This window comes from Papio anubis, chromosome 4 (genome assembly GCF_008728515.1).
Source record: "Papio anubis isolate 15944 chromosome 4, Panubis1.0, whole genome shotgun sequence".
NCBI classification, from domain to species: domain Eukaryota; kingdom Metazoa; phylum Chordata; class Mammalia; order Primates; family Cercopithecidae; genus Papio; species Papio anubis.
Window position 1 is genome coordinate 113985739 of NC_044979.1, and position 23168 is coordinate 114008906.

The 23168-nt window shown below is 61.6% G+C and overlaps 1 protein-coding gene across 16 annotated transcripts in view; it reads right to left on the bottom strand.

Moving 5' to 3' along the window:
* CAMK2B (calcium/calmodulin dependent protein kinase II beta) overlaps positions 1-23168 on the bottom strand; it is a 105975-nt gene that overhangs the window by 523 nt on the left and 82284 nt on the right. For 3 of the 16 annotated variants that reach the window (XM_021935814.2, XM_003896045.5, XM_009203012.4), the window contains exons 7-23: positions 22726-22828; positions 22553-22636; positions 21869-21963; positions 21527-21649; positions 21006-21089; positions 20043-20085; positions 18903-18977; positions 13956-13993; positions 13706-13777; positions 12122-12166; positions 10318-10366; positions 8712-8825; positions 8119-8247; positions 6732-6860; positions 1022-1097; positions 810-904; positions 260-494 (exon numbers count right to left, since the gene is read on the bottom strand). In XM_021935814.2, the coding sequence (XP_021791506.2) occupies positions 262-494; positions 810-904; positions 1022-1097; positions 6732-6860; positions 8119-8247; positions 8712-8825; positions 10318-10366; positions 12122-12166; positions 13706-13777; positions 13956-13993; positions 18903-18977; positions 20043-20085; positions 21006-21089; positions 21527-21649; positions 21869-21963; positions 22553-22636; positions 22726-22828 (1587 nt within the window). In that variant the 3' untranslated portion in view covers positions 260-261. Of the gene's footprint in view, positions 1-259; positions 495-809; positions 905-1021; positions 1098-6731; positions 6861-8118; positions 8248-8711; positions 8826-10317; positions 10367-12121; positions 12167-13705; positions 13778-13955; positions 13997-18902; positions 18978-20042; positions 20086-21005; positions 21090-21526; positions 21650-21868; positions 21964-22552; positions 22637-22725; positions 22829-23168 lie in introns of all 16 variants that reach the window. The other 13 variants (XM_009203015.4, XM_009203014.4, XM_031665381.1 and 10 more) reach the window with 13 other exon arrangements.

Here is a 23168-nt window from a genome sequence, read left to right on the forward strand (position 1 = left end):
GCAACCCACCCAGCTCTGGCCAGTGTGGACTGCTCAGGCCCTCATCAGCTCCCCAGTCGTCTGAGGAGGCCCGCCACACCCAGCCTGCTGTGATCCCTAATTCAACATCATTCCTGTGGCCTCACCAGGAAAGCTGATGGACTTCCCAGGCATGGGCTCTGCCACAGGCCCCACTGCTCCCCATTGCCTCCCTGGGCTGCAGCCACTCACACCACCGCCACCCCTCTGCCCCGGCTGTCACTTAGCACAGAGCACTCACCTTCACTGCAGCGGGGCCACAGGCGCGCCCGAGCAGTGGAAGTGCACGTTCTGCCACTTGCCGTCGCGGCGGTGCCACACACGGGTCTCCTCAGACTGGCTGGTGCGGGGCCGGCCCTGCCCGTCAATGTACTGCGTGAGCCGGATGTAAGCAATGCAGGCAGCGTCCTCTCCGATGACGTGCACGTGCGGGTTCAGGATGGTCGTGTGGATCGGCTTGCTGTTCTTGGCCAGCACTGTGGACAGCAGGTGGAGGGAGGTCTCAGGTTACTGTGGCTGCCCTGGTGACCGCCTTCCACCCCACCACCCTAACCCTTTCCCTCTCTCAGCTCCCCTTATTGGGGAGGTTCGGCTCTCCTGGGAGCAGCATGGGCCCCTCCAAGAGTGGGATTCTGGGGGCTGGGTATCTGGTGGGGGAGGGGTGGCTGGCCAACCCTGGGCAGAGAGGGGACAGGGCTTCCATAGGCAGCCACCATGCTGTCCCTGGGAGGGGCCAAGAGGCTCTCCTGGGGGCACTGCACCCTCATGCCCACCCGGGCTCCCTCACTCACGGTTCTCGAAGTAGAATCTGTGGAAGTCCATCCCTTCAACCAGGTTGCCCAGTGCTTCAGGCTCAAATGAGGTCAGCCCTGGGTCACAGATTTTCCTGGGGGCCAAATCCAAGTGAGGAGGGGCCCCATGGACCCCTGACTCTGAGCAGGGCCCCCCCAAGGGTCCCACATCCTTGTCCTGCACAGCCCCCCCCCCAGCCCCGGGGACTCACGCGTAGGCCTCAAAGTCACCGTTGTTGACAGCCTCGATGAGCTGCTCTGTGGTCTTAATGATCTCCTGCTTCCGGGCTGTGGGGAGACACGGCCAGGTGACCACTGGGCGCTGGCCCATTCCCCCCAGACCCCTCCACACAGCCCAGGGGAGGGCCTGGGGGAGCACGAGCTGCATCCACACCGTGTTTCTGCCGCTATTCGCAGAAGCGATCCTCTCGCCCGCCCCCCTCTATCACCAGTGGCTTCCTCATTTCCAAGTGCAACAGCTTCCATCTTATTTTTCTTAACTAAAATATTTTTGAAGGACAGAAATATTCTATCCACATTACAAAATGTCTGTAAAATGCAGAAAGAGGAAAAAAAAACCCTCCTACAATCCACTTGGAGGTCACCTCCTGGCCCCATGAGCTGTCCGCCACAGTCTCCCTCCTGCCCTCCAGTGAGCCAGGCCTGGGGCCCACCAGGCCTGACCCTGCGCTTCCCTGCAGCTTCCCAGCCCCACCCTCCTCCCGAGCCTTGGGTTCTTAGTGCCTCCTTCACCCAGCAGCTCTGGTGAGGGGGCTACCGAGTGCAGGCACCAGGCGAGAAGGCAGAGACCTGCCTGGAAGAAGGAGCCGTCAGCAAGGCCACGTGGAGGCCGGGTAGGAGGAAGCAGCAGGGGGCGGCCAGGCGTGGCTACAGGGTTCCCCGGGGCGATGACCCGGGTTGTCCCAGCAGCAGGAAGAGCAGGCATGGTCTCTTGTTCCCCGCTTTTCTCATAGGAGCCGCATCCTGCTGGCTTCACCTGCTTGCAGTCCGAGGCCCACATGCTACCCCTGCAGACACCCCCGTTGCCCCACACCCCCATGCCCAGGCTTCTCTCTGGCGCCTGCCTGCGGTTCCTGCCCACTCCCCTTGGATTCCAACAGGCCCTCCAGCCATGCTGGTCCTCACTGGCCTCTGGGGCGCTCACTGGCAGCCCGCGTTGCTGCTTTAACTACAGCTTATTTTCATTGTAAAAGATTTTAAACGTATGGAAGACGTGGAGAGAATAATAGAACCCACACTCCACGGATTCACATCTTAACATTTTCCTATTCGCTTTAGACACATTTTAAAGAAATAAAGCACCGCACATGTAGTTTGAAGATGCCTGTGTTCTCCTCAATCTTGTCTCACTCACTCTCCTCAGACAGAACTACTGTCCTCAGTGAGGTCCCTAGCCATATCTGCGAGGATATATACACAGGCACGCACATACATGCACACTCACACACAGAACACACATGCACACGCACGCTCACCTATACACACAAGTAACACTGGTTTCTCAGAGTAATTTGTCCATGGAAAACCTCAAACCCCCAGAAGTGCACCGGAAGCAGGTTCCTGGGAACTCTCCCTGTGGGGGAAGTCTCTGCACTCCCAGCACTGCGCTCTGTGACCCTCAGGCTGCTGCAAGCCATACCTGGGACACCTGCCCTCAAACTGCTGCCCGCCCTGCAGGACACCATTTTCACCAAGAAGGCAGGCCCTGTGGTGATGTTTCCACCCTTCAGCTGTGAGTGCTGCCTCCAACGGCCACATACATGCCACCTGTCTGTGGTCTAAACTCCCAGAGGAGGGAATTCCTTTTTTTTTTTTTTTTTTTTTGAGATGGAGTTTCACTCTGTCACCCAGGCTGGAGTGCAGTGGTATGATCTTGGCTCACTGCAGTCTCTGCCTCCCAGGTTCAAGCGATTCTCCTGCCTCAGCCTCCTGAGTAGCTGGGACTACAGGTGTACACCACCACGCCCAGCTAATTTTGTGTGTGTGTGTATTTTTAGTAGAGATGAGGTTTCCCCATGTTGGCCAGGCTGGTCTCAAACTCCTAACCTTAAGTGATCCACCCATCTCGGCCTCCCAAAGTGCTGGGATTGCAGGTATGAGCCACCGTGCCCAGCCAGAAGAGGCAATTCTAGGCATGCCCTGTGATGGGGTTGCCTTTATCTCTCCCGCCAGGCCTCTGGGAGCTCGCCCCACCAGGGAGCCCACCTGGCAGGTGGACTGAGTCCACGAAGAAGGCGCGGCATGCCCAGGTGTGCTCACGCATGTGTGTGTGGCACTGCCTGGGAACGCCTGTGCTGCACCTGTCTACTCTGGGGCCTCATGTCCCCTGCTGCACAGTGACAGCAGGAGGAGCCGGATGGCACCTGAGGAGTGGGGTGCACACATGTTCATGCATGCGATCACATGCATGTGTGTACACATGTGATTGTGCATTCATGTGCATGTATGGAAACATGCACACGAGCAGGACGGTGTGTGTGTGAATGTGTGTAGATGAAGCTCATACATATGCACGAGCACCTGTGTGTGCATGTGTGTACAGTGCCTGTGAGTGTGCACGTGTCATGTGTGCCTGTGTTGTGTGGCATGGGCACATGTGCACTCGTGGGTTGCCCCTATCTGGAAAGTCCCTTGCTCCTGACCCAACTGCACTTCTGCTGCCAGCCTGTCTCTCTTTCTTGCATAGCTTTCATCTACACCATGTCATGGATGGTCCTCAGGGCAGTCTTGCTATAGAAGCCTAGTTCCCACCCACCTGGCGGACCCTGGAAAGCTGGCCTCTAGGAAGGTGGGCTGCAGGATCCAGAAGCCCCTTCCCCTCCAGTTCCTGCTGCAGCCACCACGAGTCCCATTCCTGGCCCCATTCCACCTGCCCAACTCTAGGAGGGCACAGGGCTCTGTCCTAACACATGCTGTGGCTGTTCCTGTGCTTGCCCCTGGGCCCCAGGACAGTAGCATATGACACTTGAGGGCCCGTCCCCACCCCAGCTGCTATGTTCCTGCCTCCTCTCCACCCTCTACCTCGAACCTGCCTCTCCCCTGCCTCATGCCCCCACTTTCACCTGTCCTTTCCTGGAGGTGGCCCCAAGCTTCAGGTCTGACCTCTCTTCCACCTGTAGCCAGTCCTTCCAGCAGCCCCCAAGTCAGACCCCACTAGGGTGCCTGGCTCTGCCCTCCTTGCATCAAGAGAGAAATCTGGTGTCCACATGTCCCAAACACCTCCTGTCACTTAGTTAATCCCCCTTTCTAATGGACAGAGAGAGCTGCCCCACCCACTCCACAGGGGTTCTCAGGGACAGCAGCACGCAGCTGGAATGGAGAAGAGAGTGACATTATCTCATTTGGTTTCCAGTCTGCTTTGGTTCTATAGTCACCTTACACTAGTGGTAAGTGAAACTAATCTTCCATTTAATGAAGTAATACGTAGTGCTTTTAAACAAACTGTAATTAAAGTGGGAGCTGGTGGGAAGAGAAAGCATAAAGTAAACAGAAGAGGACATGCATGGTCAGAGTTCCATTCAAGAGTGGTAACTATGCTGAAGTATGGGAAGCAGGTCTGTTGTGAGACCCACCCATCCATTCCACAGACGGGAAGAATAAGTTGACCCTGCCCTGCGGAACGGTGCTGCCCAGACCCCAGCTTGACCCAGCCGCCACTCCGCCTCCCCACAGAGCACATGGCTGCTTTTGTGTCCTTGATACCCGGGCCCCTGAAAAAGGGCATGATCCCTGATGGAGGGGAGGGAGGGGTGCCCAACATAAAGGGGTGCCTGGGTGAGGAAGCCTGCTGGCTGAGGACAATCTGCCCTGGCAGTTCCAGGGACAAAGGGGAGGCAGTGGGCAGGGTCTGGGCTTGGAGGGGTCTGCCTGAGCCAAGAGCCTCTGCAAGTCAGGCCTTCCAGGTGCCCTGACGCAAACACGAGCCTTGCATTGCCTGTGGCTCTCTTGGGGTGATGCGACAGGTCCAGGCGGGCCCAATGCATCCAGGTGGGGTCAGAGCAGGTTCTCATCCTGGCCTGGACTCCTGGGACCCCAGGCTGGCCCCAAGTCCCATCTCTCAGAGCCAGAGGTGGCTGCGGGAGGGAGGGCAGCTGCCCAGGGATCAGGCTGGATTGTGTATAATCCACGATTAGAGAGCGTGGGTCGGGAGAAGACAGGGTCTGAGGCGGGCCGTGGGCAGCTGCCCTATTTACACAGCTGGTGGGTGCCTTCCGGAGAAGGGAGGGGGCTCACGATTGGCCTGTAGGATGGTCCAAAGCTGGTCACCTGCTGCCTGGGCCCAGGTGCCCTCAGGGTGGTACCCAGGCTCTTCCTCTCCCCGAGTTCCCGGAACGTCTCACCCACCCCTCTCCCAGCCCTGCCCAGCCCCTCCCAGGAGGGCCACACGAATCTCCATCCTACCCTGCTCACAACTCCTTCCTGCAGCCCCCACCTCCTCAGCCAAGCTCAGGGCAGACTCTGGACGGGCAGGTCTGTGCTGTGGCCTCTGAAGGTGAGCCTGGGCACTGAGCCCCGAGTTGGCCACTTCATACCCACCCTGGGCCCTGTCCTCAGAGGACTCACTCCGGCTACTGCACAGACCTTGAGGGCAGGCTGCAGCCCTGGGCTGGGGTCATGCTAACTTGATGGGGTGACCTTCCAGGCAGGCTCCTTTGGGCACACCCCTCCACTTCTGCAAGGGCAGCAAGCCCCTTAAATCAGATGAGCTGCTGTAGAAGTGGCAGGTGTGGGGGGTTCTGACCACCCCAGAGGCTCTGCTGTGCACCCGCTCCAGCTGCATGGCGGCCCCTCCCCATGCCTCCCTCCTTGAGTTCGGTCGCCCAGGCATCCCGACCCTATCACCATCAAGAACCTGGTCTTTCCCCTCAGCTGCTCGCCTCTGATCCCCTCAGTCAACCCCCACTGGGAGTCCTCAGCTGACCACAGAACACTCAGGGGGTGAGTGCCCCTCCAGGGGCTGCCCCCTGCCCTCTCGGGCACCCAGGGTGGATCCAGTGTCCCTTTGAACCTGCAGGCTGCATCCCCCTCCTCGGGCCGCTGCTCTTGTGGGTTCACTCTCCCCACACCCCTCTCCCCTGGTCACCTGCAGCAGCCCCCACGCCCGGCCTGCAGAGGGGATGGGGGCACTCAGACCCCACCTGTCCCTCAAGTACTTACCTAGCCACTGCCCTGCCATGCCGAGCCCTTGGCCCAGCAGCCTCTTCTCTAAGAGCATCTCCACACCACCCCCAGCCTGGTGTCTCCCCACAGGTGGGGGTGGCGGCAGCCCTGGGATGTCATCCATCCCTGTAAGCGATACTGCGCGCAGTCGGCAGACAGACTGGGAGGTGGCCCAGCCTGGCTCCTCCCTGGCCGGAGAGGCTGCCCAGCCTGGGCTTCCCCTCCCGCCCGCTCTGTTTCAGCCTGGCCCCAGCTGCCCCCCAGATCCGCGCCTCCCGATCCCCACCTGCTCCCTGCTGTCTGGACTTGGACAGCTCTAATGCTAGAGCATCTCAGTGACACTTTTCTGTCCCTGCCCAGCAGGTCCACCTTGACCCAAGCCAGCAGCTCCTGGCGTGCCAGCCCTTGCCACACGCGCAGACCCTCTGCTGCCCATTCCCCTCTCATCAGGAGAAGGCTGTGGACCTCAGGGTCACAAGTTTTGGGGTCGGCGACAAACCTGCTCTTTCAGACGCTCTTCCTACACACTTGTGTCATACACACTTCATAACCATAACCTCCATTTTGTGAGACCCAACGGCACCTGCATGTGCTTCAAAGCAATTCCCTGGGGCCCAGCAGAGGGATCCTGTGCCCCCGCCCTCCCCGCAAGCTGGCCCTTCCCAGAGCACCACTGCCAGGCTCGCACTCCCCAAGCCCCTCCGGGCAGCTGCTGCCAGGGCCACTCAAGGTGCTACTTACACGGGGTGGGCAGGGGGCCAGGGATAGTCGGAGATGGGCAGGGCAGGGGCCCCACTGGTGAGGGGCCCTCGGCTTCTGGGGTCCCTGAGCCCCTCCTCACAGAGTTCAGGATGTCAGAGATCCTCGGGGCTGGGGCGGAACAGACAAGACGTGAACACAAGGCAGGCACGGGGGGCACGCCGGAGAGAAACCACGGGCAATCAGCCAAGCCAGAGATTGAGGGGCACAGAGGGAGATGTGGGGGTGGGGCACGAGGGGAGAGAGGGGAGGGAGGGAGGAGGAAATGGAGACAGTGGGGGAATTGGCAGAGGGGGATGGATGGACAGAGTGGAGGGGGATGGATGGACAAAGTGATGATCATGAATGGAGGATGGATGGATGGAGGGAGGGGGCATGGAAGGAAGGAATGGAGGGAATGGAATGGACATGGAATGGAAGGAATGGAAGAGCCCAGATGGAAACGAATGGAATTTAGACAGAGGGGATGGTGGGATAGAGGGTGAACTTAGGGGGACGGAAGTGGGTAGAGAGGTTGTAGGGTGACCAAGGGGGATATGGGGAGACAGAGGGAGACAGGAGGACAGAGGGTGCTGCTGGGGACAGCGTGGTGCGTGAAGAGGAGGCTGCAGGAGTGAAGGGTGGATGCTCTGGCTGTCGGGTGGCATGGGCTGAAGCTGCTGTGGGCAGAGGGCACACTCCAGGGAGAGGCTGCTGGCCAGCAAGAAGCTGTCAGGTAAGTGGCCCTTGAGGAACGCTGGACAGGGTTACAGGGAGAGGCGGGAGTCACGGGCGGTACAGAGGAGGCCTGGCCTGGCCTGGCCCCATGAGGACAGCCCAGGTCAGCGGAGCCCAGGCTTATGATTCTCCATACTATCCCCTTGTTCGTGAGCCCCAGGGACCCTGGCCGGGGTTTCAGTTCTGGCACCTTCCTCAGCCCCCTAGACTGAGGAAGGGCACTCAGGGGTTGGGGTCACATCAGGAACCAGGGTGGCCCTGAGTGCAGGCTCCTGGGCACCATGGGCAGGGCCCCTGGGTGGGTGTGAAGTCTGGGGCTGGGACAGTGATGAGCAGAGAGGGTCTAGGGACATGGGGGGCCTCAGAGGGGCCAGACAGATCCTTTTGGGAGGGGCCTGGGGCTGGACAGCGAGCGGGGAGTAGCAGTGGGAGCAGGAACCGTGTAAGGGGCTGGGCCCCTAAGGGAGAAGCCAGGAGCTGCTCTGCTGGTTAGGGTGAGAGCCCACAGGAAGCCCCACCAGGGCAGGACGCCAGGCTGCGGCGCCGGGGCAGGGTAGCTGGGCCGTGCACGCAGGTGGGAAGCTGCTGAGCGCCGGCCATTCGCAGGGAGCTGTCCGGCAGCAGAGGCGGCAGGCCTGGGGCCACTACTTACATGGGGAGGGTAGGGGCCCTAGGAGAGCCGGAGACAGGCAGGGCAGGGGCCCCGCTGAGAGGGGGCCCTCGGCTTCTGGGGTTCCTGAGCCCCTTCTCACAGAGTTCAGGATGTCAGAGATCCTGGGGGCTGGGGTGGAACAGATGAGACGTGAACATGAGGCAGACAGACATACGAGGAGGCGGCAAGGCGGAGGAGGTCAGTGGTAGGGGTCCCGTGTTCCAGACCCCTTGGGGCCTGGGGTCAGGCCCAGGATCAGAGCCTGCCTCAACAGCAAGGAGCTCCCCCCTCCTGCAAGCTGAGGTGGAGTGAGGCCTGTGCCAACCCTGAAGACTGGAATTGAGGCCCGAGCCTCCGGGGCCTCCTATCCTGCCCAGTGACTTTGAGCAGGAAAGTGGTCCAGGGCCTACCTCACAAAGAGGTGAGGCTCGATGGGCTGGGGCCGTCCTGGGAAGCCCCAGTGAGGGGCTGTGGGGTGATGAGGCTGGAGCCAGGGTCCATGCTCAGCCTGCCCTTGGCTCTGGAGCGGCCCCTCTAGGGGGTTACCAGCCCTCCAACATGACCCCCACAGCAGCAGGGCCCAGGCTACTTACATGGGGCTGGCAGGGGGCTAAAGGGAGCTGGAGATGGGCAGGGCAGGGGCCCCTCGGCTTCTGGGGCTCCCGAGCCCCTCCTCACTGAGCTCAGGATGTCAGGGACCCTGGGGGCTGAGGCGGAACAGGTGAGGCAGGCAGGTGTGTGGGGTGCCCGCAGGAAAAGAATGCAACTGGAGAAGGACAGGGGGAGGCCAGGAGGGAGGAAGGGGATGACAGCTGGATACCTGGGGCTCCTGGGGTGGAGGTGGGGTGGCCACCCTATGGGGGTCCTGGGCCTGTGGTGGCTGCAGCAGTTATGTGAAGGCTGAAGGAGCCAACACGGGGCCAGTGCCAGAGCCAGCAGAGGCCAGGGCAGCACAGACCAGTGCAGGCTGGCATGGAGACAGAGGCCACCCTGCCACCCTAGTGCTGTGACCACTCCTGGCCAGAGCCAGCAGAGGCCAGGCCCACGGAGGGGGAGTGATAGTCATCGTAGGGGCATGATCACTGGGCCTGCCTGGACTCTGTACCAGCCTCAGGGCAGCCTGGCAAGGTTTCTTTCTGCAGCCGGTGGGGTGGGGGGCGTCTGCCTCCACCTCAAGAGGCTGCTCGGGCTCAGATCTGAGCCACAACTGCTGCTTCGGGGTGTCTTCTCTTCTCCCCTGCAGGATCCAGGCTGGGCCCCCCTCCCAGGTCCCCTCCCTCACTGCTCAGCGCCCCACCGGGCTGAGGGTGATGGCAGAACCTCTGGACAGCCTCCATGCTGTCACCTTTCGGGCCTGTTCCAGACTGCAGGGGAATCGCACACCCACTCTGTGGCATGCAGGGCCTGAGGTCCTGTGCTCATCTCTGCTCAGGGACAGTGTCATAGCTGGATAGCGTAGGCAGGAGCAAGGCTAAGCTTTGGACAGGTGAGAAGTTTTCTCCCCTAAACTGGCAGAGTGGCTGACCCTTGTCAGGCACCGGGGCAGCCCTGAGAACAGCGTAGGGCTTATTAGGTGACCGTGTGAGTGATGAGGGTCAGGAGGCCCCATGTGGGTGGTCTGGAGGCAGCGGACTCCATGGAACTTGCCCCAGTGCTGGGTGCCCTGGGGGCCTCTTGAGGAACACACAAGACATTGGCCTGGGTGAGCAAGGGAGGGGGCCCTGGAATCTGTGGTGCAGAAACCCACCGCAGGAGGCCACTCCTGGTTCAGCAAAGGCAAACACGGAAGCACCCACCCAGCTGCCCAGCCACTCGGCAAGTGCACGATGGACAGAAATGCAAGCTTAAGGAGCTTTAAGACAAGGACAGCATCTTGGAAAAAGTTCTACCCATGAACCTGTTTCCCTGTGAGGGTCCTGGTGTGGAGAACCTGCCTCTGCGCAAAGCCGTGGCTTCCTCACTTGGATGCGGTGACTGAGACTGCCCGGCTGCCAGTCATCTCTGCCACACTTCCCACTCTCTGGGCAGGCCTGACACCCAGGCTTGGGGTGGGATTGCAGCTACAGGGTCCCCGAGCCCCCCAACACATGCACACACCAGGCATCGCAGGAGAGCTGACTCTGCACAAGTCCCACCCGCCTCAAAGAGCAGCCCAGCAGTGCCAAGGCCGCTGCAGGACAAGGACGCAAGTGCAGGTACCTTTAGCGTCTTCATCCTCTATGGTGGTGTTGGCACTGTCAGAAGACTCCTGAGGAAACACGGGAGGCAGTGGGTCAGGATGCGGCCAAGCACAGGTGGGACGTGGCTGAGGGCAGGTGGACAGGGCTGGGCCTGCATCAGGACCAACCCAGGCTCTGAGGCTGACCTCTGCCCCAGCTGCTTTGACCGGGCTTAAAGGCCAGGGGCTCAGGGGACATGCCCTCTGGTGGCTGCAGTGCCCCAGCTCTGTGGACCTAATGCGGCAGTGACTGGAGAAGACACCCAGTTCTGTGCTGGTCCCTGGGAGGGTGCCCCTCACCAGGGCGCATTCTCATGGCAGCCAGCACAGGCTGGCACAGAGTCCGAGGCTGGCCTTGCCACCCTAGTGCTGTGGCCACCCTGCATCCCCAACACATGAGGGTTCCAATTCTCCCAGCAAGATGAGCCTGGCACAGAGACTGGTATGCTCAGCTGACTCTATAACAAGAGAGGAAAACGGGCTTTTTGAAATTCCAAGACGTAAAACACAATGGGACTGGCTGGTTCCGATGAAGCAGCAGCCGCTGTCATCCAAAATACAGGGTGAGGTGTTTCCAGTAGCTCTGCAGATCCGCACAGGGCTCCAGGAACCTTGGCCTGGCCCCAGACAGAGCACTCCTGCCACCCACATTCCCTCAGGGCACCTGCCCCTCCGGGACTGGACGTCCAGCCAGGCCCCGGCCTCACCTCTCAGGTGGCCTTAGAGGGCAGAGGTGGCCCAGTCTCTCCCACCCTGCTCCAGGGATGCTGCCCTTCAAAAGACCATCCCCCAGCTCGCCAGGAGGCCTGCTCTGCTCCTCAGAGGAAACATCTCACGAGGTCCCTGGGGGACCGCCACCTGGTCTGGACACTGCCTGGACACTGCTCGGGGGCCCTAGACCAGAACTACAGGTCTTTAGGTGCAGGGTCAGAGTTCACCACAGCCCAGAAGGTTGTTTAGGAGTCTTGCAGAGAACATGACCCACCCCAGACACACATGGGTCCCAGGGGCACCCATCCCCAGCTGCCAGGTGGGGAGAACACCCAGGTCCTGGCCTAGCACCATGGGTGCCCCTTGGTCCCTGCCATGGAGAAAGATGTCTTCTGATGATGGGCTGGGTGGTGGCACTGGCCAGAAGGAAGTGGGGGTCCCCACAGAGGCACTCTGGGGGCTCTGTAAGGAGCCCAGGCCTAGGTGGGAGCTGGGCTGGAGGGCTGTGTTGGGTGTAGCGGCGCTGTTTGGAAGTCCTGGAAATGGCTTGGCTGCTGGCCCCATCCCTCCCACCACCCCAGAGAGCCAGCCCCTTCCCTGGCCCCAGAGTGATGATGTCAATGTGATGGGAGCTGATGGCCAGAGCAGAGAGGGGAGCAGAGGAGGGAGGGTCTGCTCAGCAGGAAGCACTGGGGGCCGCATGAGGGAGGTGGGGTGGAGGATAGCCAGGAGGGCCAAGGACACAGCTCCTGAGATGCAGGCCCCGCTCCAGACCTCAGGAAGTTCTACCGCCTGCGGTGGGTGGGACACACGGAGCCCTGGTCTGAGAGTGTCGGCCACATGGGGACTGGGCGCAACTGTGCCAAGCACCTCCAGGGGCACGCCTGGGGCCTGAACCAGTCTGTCGTGTTGTTGCCCACAAAGATGGACTGGGGCCCTGCTGTGCTGTGGGGAGGGGTGGCCAGGGCCATGGGACATCTGCCCTCCACTCTGGCACAAATGCTGCCCCAGACCTCTTTCCTGGCCTGGAGCCTCCTGCCTGGGGAAAGCGGGAGGAGGAAAGGGGGGCAGTACCTTAATCCCGTCCACTGGGTTATGGATGACGGTGGTTTGAGGCTCCTACAGAAGAAGGAAGACACAGAGGAAGGAAAGAGAGGGAAAGTGAGAAGAGGAGGAAGCAGAGACCACCAGGAGGGGAACAGGGAGACAGAGGAGGCGTGGGTGGCCAGAGCCTGCGAGAAAGAAGTGCAGAGCAGAGTGGGGGACAGGGATGGAGGCGGCGTGGAGCAGCTGCGGGAGGAGCCTGGGTCAGACGGCAGGGATGGAATGGACAGGAGCTCTGTCCAGGCTGGCGGAGGTGCTGCTGTCCAGGGCAGGAGATGGACTGCGTGGGGCCCCGACAAGCTGCACAATGTGTGTGGGAGCCAGAGAAGCCAGGCTCGGCCTTGGGGAGTTCTCCCCACCCTTTGCTGCTGGAACCTGTGCCCCAGCGTGGTGGGGGGCACAGGTCTGAAGATGTCATGGGGGTGGGGGTGGCACATGGGATGGACAGGGTCCGAGATGGGGCTGGCTGTGAGGCTGGCACGTGGGCCACCCTGGCCACTGGAAGGCCTTAGGTAGGCTGGCACCAGGCCACCCTCCAGCCATGGCCTGGCTGCTCTGAGCAGCTCGCCCCTCCCAGGACCGCTCTCCTCTCCTGGGTCTCAGGGTGGCCATTTGGCAAACCCGGTATTCCCGTGGGTGGTCTGGGGCTGGCTCCCGAAGCCTGGCCTGGGGTTCTCAGGGGACACCAAACCTGCTTCCAGCAAATGTGGGGACCTATGGGCCAGCAAGCCCCAAAGCTCTTAGGACAGCTGAGGGGACACAGCACAGTGCCCCAGCAGGAAGGCCGGCACCCACCAGCCACAACTTTACATCCTTGGGAGTACTGCTGTAGGGTTCACCTGTAGGAGCCCCCAGGGCAAGGGGCACTGAGGGGCGCAGTCGGAGCGGAGCATGGTGGGGATCCCTCCCCTCCCCGGCAGGGAGCCCCTAAGTCCTGCCTCTCAGGCAGCCACAGAGCAGCACGGGTGTGCTAGCTCCTGAGGGAACACAGACGTGACGGCAAGCCCCCTCCTTGGATGGCCCTGACCTAGACACCTCTCTACTGCACCACTGTGGCCCCGTCTCCCCACGGGCCATGGAATGTGCCACTACGGGCTGTTCCCCCTGCAGAGCCTGGCCCAGCCCCACCAAGCCAGACCCTGGGAGTGGTCTGTGGGTCGGCCTGTTGAGGATGGTGGGGGAGCTAAGGGTGGGGTCCTGGCGGGGAGAGGGTGTCCTCTGCCTCACTGACTTCCTGAACACTCCTGGAGAGACATCCACAAGTCAACATGGGTGGGAGGCTGGGCCTCTCCCCAGTACCCCAACATCTGTGGGTCTCAGTCAGGGGCTCCCCAGAGCAGCCCTAAACCTGTCTGAAGTGGAGCCTCCTGCAACAGTGGCCTCTTCTCTCCACTTCACCACTGGTGAGGGATGAGGGGCGGGGGCCATGCGAGTGCTGTCAGACAGGCCAGGCGGGGCCGGACCCCACCTTCACCAGGCCCCCTCTGACCAGCAGCAATCACACAGCCAGGGGCGTAGGAGGGGCTGAGAGGCAGAGTTTGAGGAGCTCAGTACCAGGGCGGCAGGAGGAAGCGTCCCTTTGGGGCTGGTGGCGGCTGCACTGTTTTTGGTGCTATTCGTCTGGGGCTGTGGAGAGAGGGAAGAGGAACCCTTAGGCGGGAGAAGCCCCTCACTCACCAATTCCCCATCCCGTGTCTGCCAGGATATGGGGGGAGGGGGACTCCAGAGCAGGAGCCCCAGGGAGTGGGGGTGAAGCTGCAGGCCCTGGGCCCCCCGGCACCCCAGGGCCCGGCCGGAGCCTCACCTTGACTCCATCTGCTTTCTTGTTGAGTAAACTCTTGGCTGCTGCATGGGGAGGAAAAAGGCATGGTGAGTGCTGGGCCTGGGTCTCGCTGCAGCGCACCCCCACCCCTTTGCCTGACCCCACTCTTTCCCCAGGAGCAAGCCCAGGGTCCTGAGGCAAGTGTGGCTCCAGCACCCAAGCTGGCTCTGAGCAGGTGGGGGGCCGTCCCGTCACACCAGGACAGCCCTGTCTCCAGCCTCCTCCGTGACCCTGGGGCTCCTATAGGCATCCGGATTTCTCCTCTGGCCAGACCCAGAGATGCGCGTGGGTGCTCGGGAGTCCCATTGGCTTCTGGGCCACATGCAAGCTCTTCCTAGAGGAAGGCAGGATGCTGCCTCCTCCATGATGGGAACTCAGGACTAGCGGTGCCAGGTTGGGGTGGGGGCAGCTGAGCCAGCACCCCAGAGGTCATGCCCTCCCGGGCCACGCCATCCTGGGGTAGGGGTGGGTGGGCTGCAGCTGGCCGCCCACTCAGAGGGCCTTGTCCCAGCCCAGGCGCTCACCTTGCTCTCAGACCCCCGTACCTTGGCACCCAGGCCTCAGAGCTCTGCCCAGTGGGCCTCTCAGCTCAGGCACCGAGGGCAGCCCTGCTCGCCCTCATTCCGAGCTGCCCGGCAGCCCTGGCTTTGCGGCCGCTTCTGTGCACTGACTGGGGTCAGCACAGGCCTTTCTGCCCACAAGCCCCTGAGGACACTTGGTCCCAGCAGCGGGGTCTCCGCCTCACCCAACACTCCCCCGCAGAGGTCAGGGGGGCCTGGCCCCAGCCCCTGGTGCCCACACTCTCCACAGCTGTTAGGATTTTAATTACAGAACTAATAAATAAAAAAATAAAAAATAAACCAAAAGAGGAAGTCAGCTTACCTTACAGAAAAGGAAAGGTGAGAAGGGGAGGGAGTGAGGAAGGAAGAGAGAGAGAGAGAAAACAAGATTTGTGTTGGTTCAGGAAGGGGCGCAAGCCTGCGGGCCCAGGACTCACAGGTGACCTGTCCTGGACCACGCTCACCAAAAAGAGCCAGGGCCATGCGGCCAGCCGGTGCAACAGGGTTAGAGAGGCAGCCAGGCTGGAGCCCAGGGGATGACGACGTGGGAAGTGTGGGGATGCTTGCCCCCGGGCCAAGCCGGGAAGGAAGGTGGCACAGCAACCCCCCCACCCCTCCCCCACCTCCTGGCTCCAGGACCCTGGCTGGCCAGGCTGTGAAATTGGGTTCTCCTGCCTGGGGACCCCGGGCTGCCCATACAGGCCTTGGTGGGGACAGACAGGCACCTTTCAACCTAGGACTGCAGCGCTTCTCAAATGGGATCCTTCCCCCACCCCAGCAGCAGCAGCAGCAGAATTGCCCTGTACAGTCAGAAATGCAAATTCCCAGGCCCACCCCACCCTCCTGAGCCAGAACCTCTCCAGGGCGGGACATCTGTTCCATAAGCCCTCCCGGTGGTTCTGACGCTGGGTGCTCCAGGTTGCCGTGGAGATCAGGAGGCTGCAACCCGCAGGACACAGACAGGCCTGGGCCTGCTGCCTGCTGACCACCCCCTCCCTGTCCACATGCCCAGTGCTCCTCCTCCATGGCCCTGGCCCCTCCTGGGCTCTGTTGGGACTGGGGTCGTGCCTGACCAGTGGCTGCACGTGGCCCCGGGGACCCCATGTGCAGTGGGCACAGTTTCTATTCCCAGCCTCCCTTTCTTCACAGATCTCTTAACGCTCAACAATTTTGTATCAAGCCCAGGAGTCCCTCCCAGGATCCATGGAGAAGTAGAGGGGCCTCAGGCATCACTCTCCCGTCCCCAGGCCTAAGGCCCCACCTGGTGAAGCTGCGCACAGGACCACCTCCCTGATGCCCCAAGGCAGCCCTGCCCAGTGAGTTCCCAGGACCAGAAATGCCGACTGCCCACTTCCTTACAGCGCAAACTGAAAACTCTCCCCTTCGCTGTGGCTCAAATCTGCTTCCCTGTGGCTCAAATCTGCTTCCCTGTAACTTGGCTGTGGAGGGAGAGTCTTGAAGACTCAGAACTCAGGGTTCCAAGTCCCCCATAGCCCCCTCACCTGTCTGTGTATCCCGCCCTCTCTGCTCCCCTCCCATCTCCAGCACACACGACTCATCTCAGAAACATCTGCCCAGTGCCAGCCAGCCAGAGGCTGCAGCTAGGGGATACTGTCCTTGCTGGTGACCAGCTGCCCGACACGGCTGGGGGACAGGCTCCTCTTAGGAGCCCGAGGAAGGAGGCATCCAGCCTCGCCTTGAGGACATTTGTCGTGGGGAGCTGAACAGGCAAGGAAGGGACCCAGTCCCTTCCAGAAACACACATTTTAAAAAGCTGTGGCCAACTGAAGCAGGCGGTGTGCAGAAGGCAGGTTCTACCCACCCCCGAGGGGACAGCCAGGCACGCAACCTCTGCCAACCCAGCGGCACGTCCAGCCAGGCTCTGCATTGGAACTGGGGCCAGCACGGCGCCCCAGTCAGCAGCGGAACTGAGCTCTTTCCCCGGGCATGTCCTCAGAAAATCCTCACAGGAAAGGAGGCAACACAGTTAGGCCCATCGGCGGGGTTGACAGAGACCCCGGACAGTCCTTGGTACTGAGGGTTCCATTTAGATCCTTGAGCTTATCAAAACCCGCATTTCCAAACTGTGCTGCTGGAGATGTACCACAGCAGCAGTGGGAAATAAAAAGACAGAAGTTCACAGTCCAGTGGGCGGCAAATGCCACGTACAAACCAGCCCTCATTGAAGGACTCAGGCCAACGCTGCCATCAGCGCTCTGGGAAGCCCTGCAGCAGATGCCCCTGTGGTCTCAGTCAGTTCCCAAACATCCTTCCTTGTGAGCCCGCTTTTACAACAATCGCTTGTGCACGCCTTGGGTGAGTGTGGGGTGCACAGGCCCGGCCCTCCCAAGCGCATGGCTCCTGGCCACCCATTTTTTGGGGGGCTGCTCATTTCATATCTCTGTCTGGGACTAACTACAGATTCACCGTGGCCAGAGTCCTGTTGACACCCATCTACACTAGCGTTCAAGGGCACGGGAACTGCCTTTCTGTGTCTCAAGTTCAAAGCATGCGTTAGGTGCCGCAGGAGCCTAGAGTAGGCGGAGCAGTCACAGGCATCCCAGATACCTGGGCTGGGGGTTCCGCAGGCCTCTGTGGGACAAGGAGAGACCCTCTGCCCTCCATCCTGGGAAGGCATTGCCCATTCCCAGGTCTCCAGGCCGGGGCAACTGCTGCCACCCTGCAGCTGGCCGGACGCTGGGTCTCCTGTGCCGTTACACCCGATCAGTGCAGGAGAGACCACAGAGGCCAAACTGAAGCACACTTGACAGACGGGATCTCTCTGAGGGTCGAGGGGGCTATGCCACATGGGCTGGTACCAGACTCTGACTGGATGGTACCAGACTCAGCTGCCATGGGCAGAGAACTGAGCTCCCTGCTCACTGCCGTGTGGTATGGCTGAGCTGGGCTGACCTAGCAGGATGGGCGGTCCCCTCAGCCCCGCCTCTGCCTTGTCCCCCTAGCTGGTCACCCAGGACAGCCATGCTGGGCTCTGTCCACATGCACTGACCACCCTCCAGGACAGAGCCGCTCTCGGCGCCCAGGGTGGAGCCACACATGCAGGGCCTCATGCACCGTCGCCCCACGTTCACTTGCAGGCAGGCGGGCATTGCAGCAGGAGCCCCGGGCACAGGGCAGCGTAGAGGCAGCTGTCTCTCAGCACTGTCACCTGGGCAGCAGCACCTCCCCAGAAGCCACTAGCCTCACCCTTTTCTAATCACAGCCCCCTTCCGCCTGTGCTCTGGAAAGGCCTGTCAAATGGAGCAGACGCAGGAGGGCCCTCCCGGGGTGCTGCCTGCTAGACACATCCACTGGGCTCATGGGAGAACAGACTGCCCTCCCTGAGGACGGCCTGGGCCTCCCCAGGAGGAGGTCTCTGGCTGGGAAGGCCAGGCTGCTTACCCCGTGGGGTCATGAGGAGGCCTGGGGAAGGCAGTCCCCAGCACCCTAGAACCTCTGCTCGGTCCCCAGCCCATGTTGGAGGCACTGACAGGGAACTCGGTAGCTCAGCCCAGGGAGGACTTGGGGTTAGCCCTTTAGCCCTCTGTGTTCTGTGGCCAGGCGTTGCCAGCTTGGCCTAACCTAAGCTCTCACCAGGCCTCAGCTCAGGCTGGAGCTGCAAGGAGGTCTTGGGGTCACTTAGCCCTCATGGGGTCTGTCCATGGTCACAAGCCAGCAGGTGGGCAGAAGCCAACCTGGGCCTCTGGGCTCTGGCCCTGCACAGCCCAGAGGAGCAGGTGGGCAGTGCCGGCCTTCTTCCTCACAGGGTTTGGTGCCAGGGGAGGAGGACTTTGCAGAAACAACCCAAGAGGAAACCCTGAAAGTCTCCTCTGGGCGCCTAAAAGCCCCACCCCGCTCCAGAGCGGCCTGTCCTTGGGGGAGGCTCGGGGCAGACATGCACGTGTGGGACTCAGCAGCACAGACCACCGTCTCCGTGCGGCCCCCAAGGGGCAGGGTGAGGGTCTGCCCCAAGGGCCTCTGCCTCTCTGGCCCTGCTCCCCAAGGCTCTCCTTTCAGGACTCAGACCCCCCAGCAGCAGGCCCAGTGGCTCCCTGTGGGGCCCAGGCCATTCTTAATGGGGGTCTCCAGACCCCCAGACCTCAGGGGCCAGGACCAGAAGGGCCTGGTGTGGCCCATGGGTCACCCAGCCCAGCCCCTCCTCTTACAGGTGAGGAGCCTTGGGGGCTGCCTCCCTGCCCTTGCGGTGGGCTCTGCTGGGATGTGACCACACGGGAGCAGGGGCTCCCGGGGGCCTGGCGGCCTCTGGGGCGGCTCTGGAGCCCAGCCAGCGGCTGTGTGCAGCAGGGGGCTGCATGCTGGCAGGAGGGATGGGCGGGAGCGGGCGGGACGCTGGTCGAGACACATCTACCTTGTTCCACCAGCCCCATGGTGGTGCCGGAGGCCGCGGTGGACATTGTGGCCGGAGCGGTGGTCTGTCTGCCCACTGTTAGCACCGGGTTAGAGACGAGGGGAAGGGAGGGGTGGGCGGACACAGACGAGGGGTGGGCGAGGTAAGGGAAGAAAAGAGACAAAGGAAGCAGAAGAAGATTAGAGTTAAAGTTTAGGTGACAGATGGTTCCAGAATCCTTTGCTCAAGAGAGTGAAAACAAGATTGGACTGATTGACACGGAAAAGCATTTGCCTCCTTTCTCCTTAGAAAACCCCAGTGGGGGCTTCTCGTGCCCGAAGGGTGTGGTGAGCACACAGCAGACAGGACAGTCCTATTAGTGTTGGTGTGACCGTGTGCACGCGTTCCCGGCAGTACAGCATCACAGCAAAAGTAACAGGATGGCGGGTGGGGGGCGCCAGATGCAAACGGACAACGAGAGAGACGGATCACAGACGCTCGCACACGGAGTGTCGGACGACGGAGAAGCCACGGGCACAGCTTGTCCAGACCTGGGCTGCCGGCTCCACTCTGGGGCTAACGTCATGCCCCAGATGGGTCTGCCAGCGCCCTGGGCCTCAGGGGTCTATAACAGACCCCACCCCTCCACCACACCCCACACCCCACCAAGAGAACTTGCCTCCCAACCACCCACTCTGAGCGGCCGGGGCAGGAGGCTGCAGCTCATCCAGAACTCGGAAGGAGGCCCCCGAGCCTCCCACATCACCCCGCATCCCTTCTGCCCTCCTCCCGCACAAAACACATTGCTCAGAGCACTCAAAATGACAAGGAGGCCACACAGATGCCCGACAAACGCCTGGACAGACACACACGATGCTGTGAGCCCCAGTGGGGCAGCACAGACGCTCGTGTTCACGGGGTGGAGGGACACAGACCCAGCACGAAGGTGATGGCCTCAGGGGGCTGGACCCTGTGGTATCACCCAAGGTGGGAGCCCAGAGGGGCCAGGTGGGCAGTGGGTCTCAGAGCTGAGTGAGGCAGACGCCGAGGGAGGGCCTGCCGCAGAGGAGGGGTGGAGAGGCTGGTGAGGAAGGAGGCGCTCTCCTGCATGGGCCAGCAGGGATGGGGCAGCCCCTGTCTCTCTGGAGAAGAAAGGCTCACCTGAGAAATTCCGTGTGGCCAGCATGGTGGTGAGGATGGCTCCCTGGGGAGAGACACAGATAAAACCAGGGCTGTCCCATCAGTGTTCCCTGCTGGCTTCTGGCCAGGATAAGACCCCTGTCCTCCTGCCCAGATGCTCAGACTCATGGTCATGAGGCTGACATGACCTCAGCCTTCCAGAGAGGCAAGAGCTCCAGGAACCCAGCAGCCGCACTGAGGCAGATCACCTATTTCCAGAATTACACACACCCTGGGCCTAAACCTGTTGACCAACTACAGTTTCTAACTGCTTCAAGACCCCTCACGCCTCAGTGGTCACCAGAACAGCTGGTCACCTTGGCAGCTCCTCTGGGGTCCAGCTCCCTGACAGCCCCTTCCTTTCCTGACAGGCTCAGACAGGGCACCAGTCCTGGGGCTTCCGGGGAGAACCGCTCAGAGACCAGCAGAGGGCAGTCAGGCAACAAGTCCCCAGCCTGGAACTCACGAGTAGAGTGCGGTCACCGGAGCCAGCCCTGGCCAAAGCAGGCAGGTCGGATACCCTACTGGTGCCCACCTCCCTCCCCGATCTCCCCCGGCCCACCCAAGACCAGTGTGTGTGGCTCCGCTCTCCTTACCAAACCTGTCTGAGCCGGAAGCTTCAGACTTGCTTGTACTAAAGAATGTGACTGCCAGATGGTGCGTATGAGGAGCCTGCAGCCAGCACTTCAGGACGGCCCCTCCAAGGGCTGCTCCGAGGTGGCACAGACAACTAGGAGGGGCCACACCTGGCCCACGGCCCCTCTGGACTCGTTCCCAAGCTGGCCTGAGTTCACCTGATGCATCCAGTCTGGGACTTGCTAACACTCAGTCCTGGGGGCAGCAGCAACCCCTAGGTCTGCCCAGACCCTCCAAGGCCCCTCTGCTCCAGCCCAGAGGGACACAGGGAAGCATGGCCATGCCTGGGACTAGGGGCCAGGGCCTCACCTTGAGCTTTCTCCTGGCATTGAACTTTTTCAGACACTCCACAGTCTCCTGTCTGTGCATCATGGATGCTACCGTGGAACGTTGCTGTGGGGAAAGGGGTGGTCATATGGCAGCCAGGAGCCCAAGGCACAGGGGAGAGGCCAGGGTGGCAAGGCTTGCGGCACCCCGGGGTCCCCACATGCCAAGAGCCATCAGCCACCACTGCAGCAAGGGCCATCCGTCCCCCCAACCTGCCTGGGATTTAAGACTTGCCTTTCCCTTGCCTCACCACTCTGTCCCTCACAGGCAGGACTGCAGTTGGGAGGAAGGGATTGCTTCTACCCTCCAATGCCCTCCAAGCCCCAGGCCTCACAAACGTGCTGGTGTGTCCCAAGCCAGAGGCCACAAGGAGCACCCAGGGGACCCAGGGGAGCTCTTGGGTGTCAGGAACAGGACCCTCTTGGGGCCCTCGCCAGGGGAGTGGTCTGAGGCCACCTCCACCAGGAGCCCCCTCCCCGCCACTGGCACCGAGGGCGACTCACGCAGACCCACGGATGCTTCAGGGCCTCATGGGCTGTGATGCGCTTGGCAGGGTTGATGGTCAGCATCTGGTTGATTAGGTTTTTGGCTTCAGGAGTGACAGTGTCCCATTCGGGGGACGGGAACTGCAGAAGGAAACAGTGCCCCAGCCAGGCCTGAAGCCCCCTCTCGGGCAGGGGCCAGAATTCTCCAAGGGGCTTCATCTCTGGCCACCAATCTGGGAGAGCACGACCCAGGACCTGGCCACAGGTGGCTTCACCCTACTCCTGGCCTCTTCCCATGCTGCCCTTACCCGGCCACACCTGGAGGAAGGGAGCACGTCAGAGAGGGGCCAGTGCACTCACGTCGTAGGCGCCGGCCTTGATCTGCTGGTACAGCTTGTGCTGGTCCTCGTCCCAGAAGGGTGGGTAGCCCACGAGCAGGATGTACAGGATCACCCCTGCGGATGGGGCCTGTGAGCACCACAGCCACTCGTAGGGTGCCACCATCCATGGAGCCCATGCCCTGCACCCTCACTGCCCAGCTCCTGTGGCCCTGGGAGGGCACTGGGGTCCCCAGCATTCCTTTGCCCCCACCTGTGCTGCAGACACTGGGGCAGAAGGGCACAGCCAACCCCTCCACACTCTGCCCCACACCCAAACTATCATGGGGATGCAGATGCGGGTGGCGCTAAGCCCCTCCGCTGCTACCCACCTCTGTGGGAGGATACCCCTACCCAAGAAGGGGCCCTGCCCATGGCCCAACAGTCTCTGACCTCTCCTCTCCACTCCCGTCCACCCACCACACCTCTGGACCAGACCTCTGCTGAGCGCAGGCAAGCACTGGGGTGCGCCAGGGTCATGTGAATGATTCTAATCTGGGTGGAAAGGGAGCTCCTGGCTGCATGGGCAGACCCCTGCCAGGGCAGCTCTGACACAGATAAATCCAGATGAGAGCAACACGTGCTGGTCACTGCACACTCCAGGATGTAGTGGGAAGTCCTAAAACACCCGAGGCCCTGCCCTGCACCAACTCAGGCCAGGCCTCACCACATGCCCAGATGTCCACGGGCTTGCCATACGCCTCTTTGCGAAGGACCTCAGGGGACAGGTAGCCTGGTGTGCCAGCGAACCCTAGAGAGAGGGGAAGAGGCCACGAGGGGCTGTCACACCACCTCCTCCCTGCCGACTGCCAGCCAACACACCCTGCCCCTGGCACTCACCAAACCACGCCTGCTGGTCCCCCTGCACCTCGATAGCCAGGCCGAAGTCTGCCAGCTTCACTGCAGCCCCTTTGCACTTGCTGGCCAGGAGCAGGTTCTCCGGCTGCAGGGAGGTGACCGGCACAAGGGTGCACGTTGTTTAAACCCAGAGGTGTTATGCAGGGAGGGGTGGGAGGTTACAAAACAAAGAAAACAGTGGTTTGCAAGAGACAGGTGCACAGGTCTGAGCCCTGCCCCATGGTGTCTGCAGGGCACAGCTGAGCCTTCACCCCAGAGTCCCAGATGCTGAGCCTGCAACCCCACAGCCCCTCTGCCCCTGGGGACAGAGACACAGCAGCTCTGGCCTTTTAGAGGAAAGCTGGCTCTCAGCCTGAGCTTGGATCCCCATACCCTGAAAGGGCGACCTGGGGGCCAGTTGGACCAAAACCTCAAGCTCATCCTTA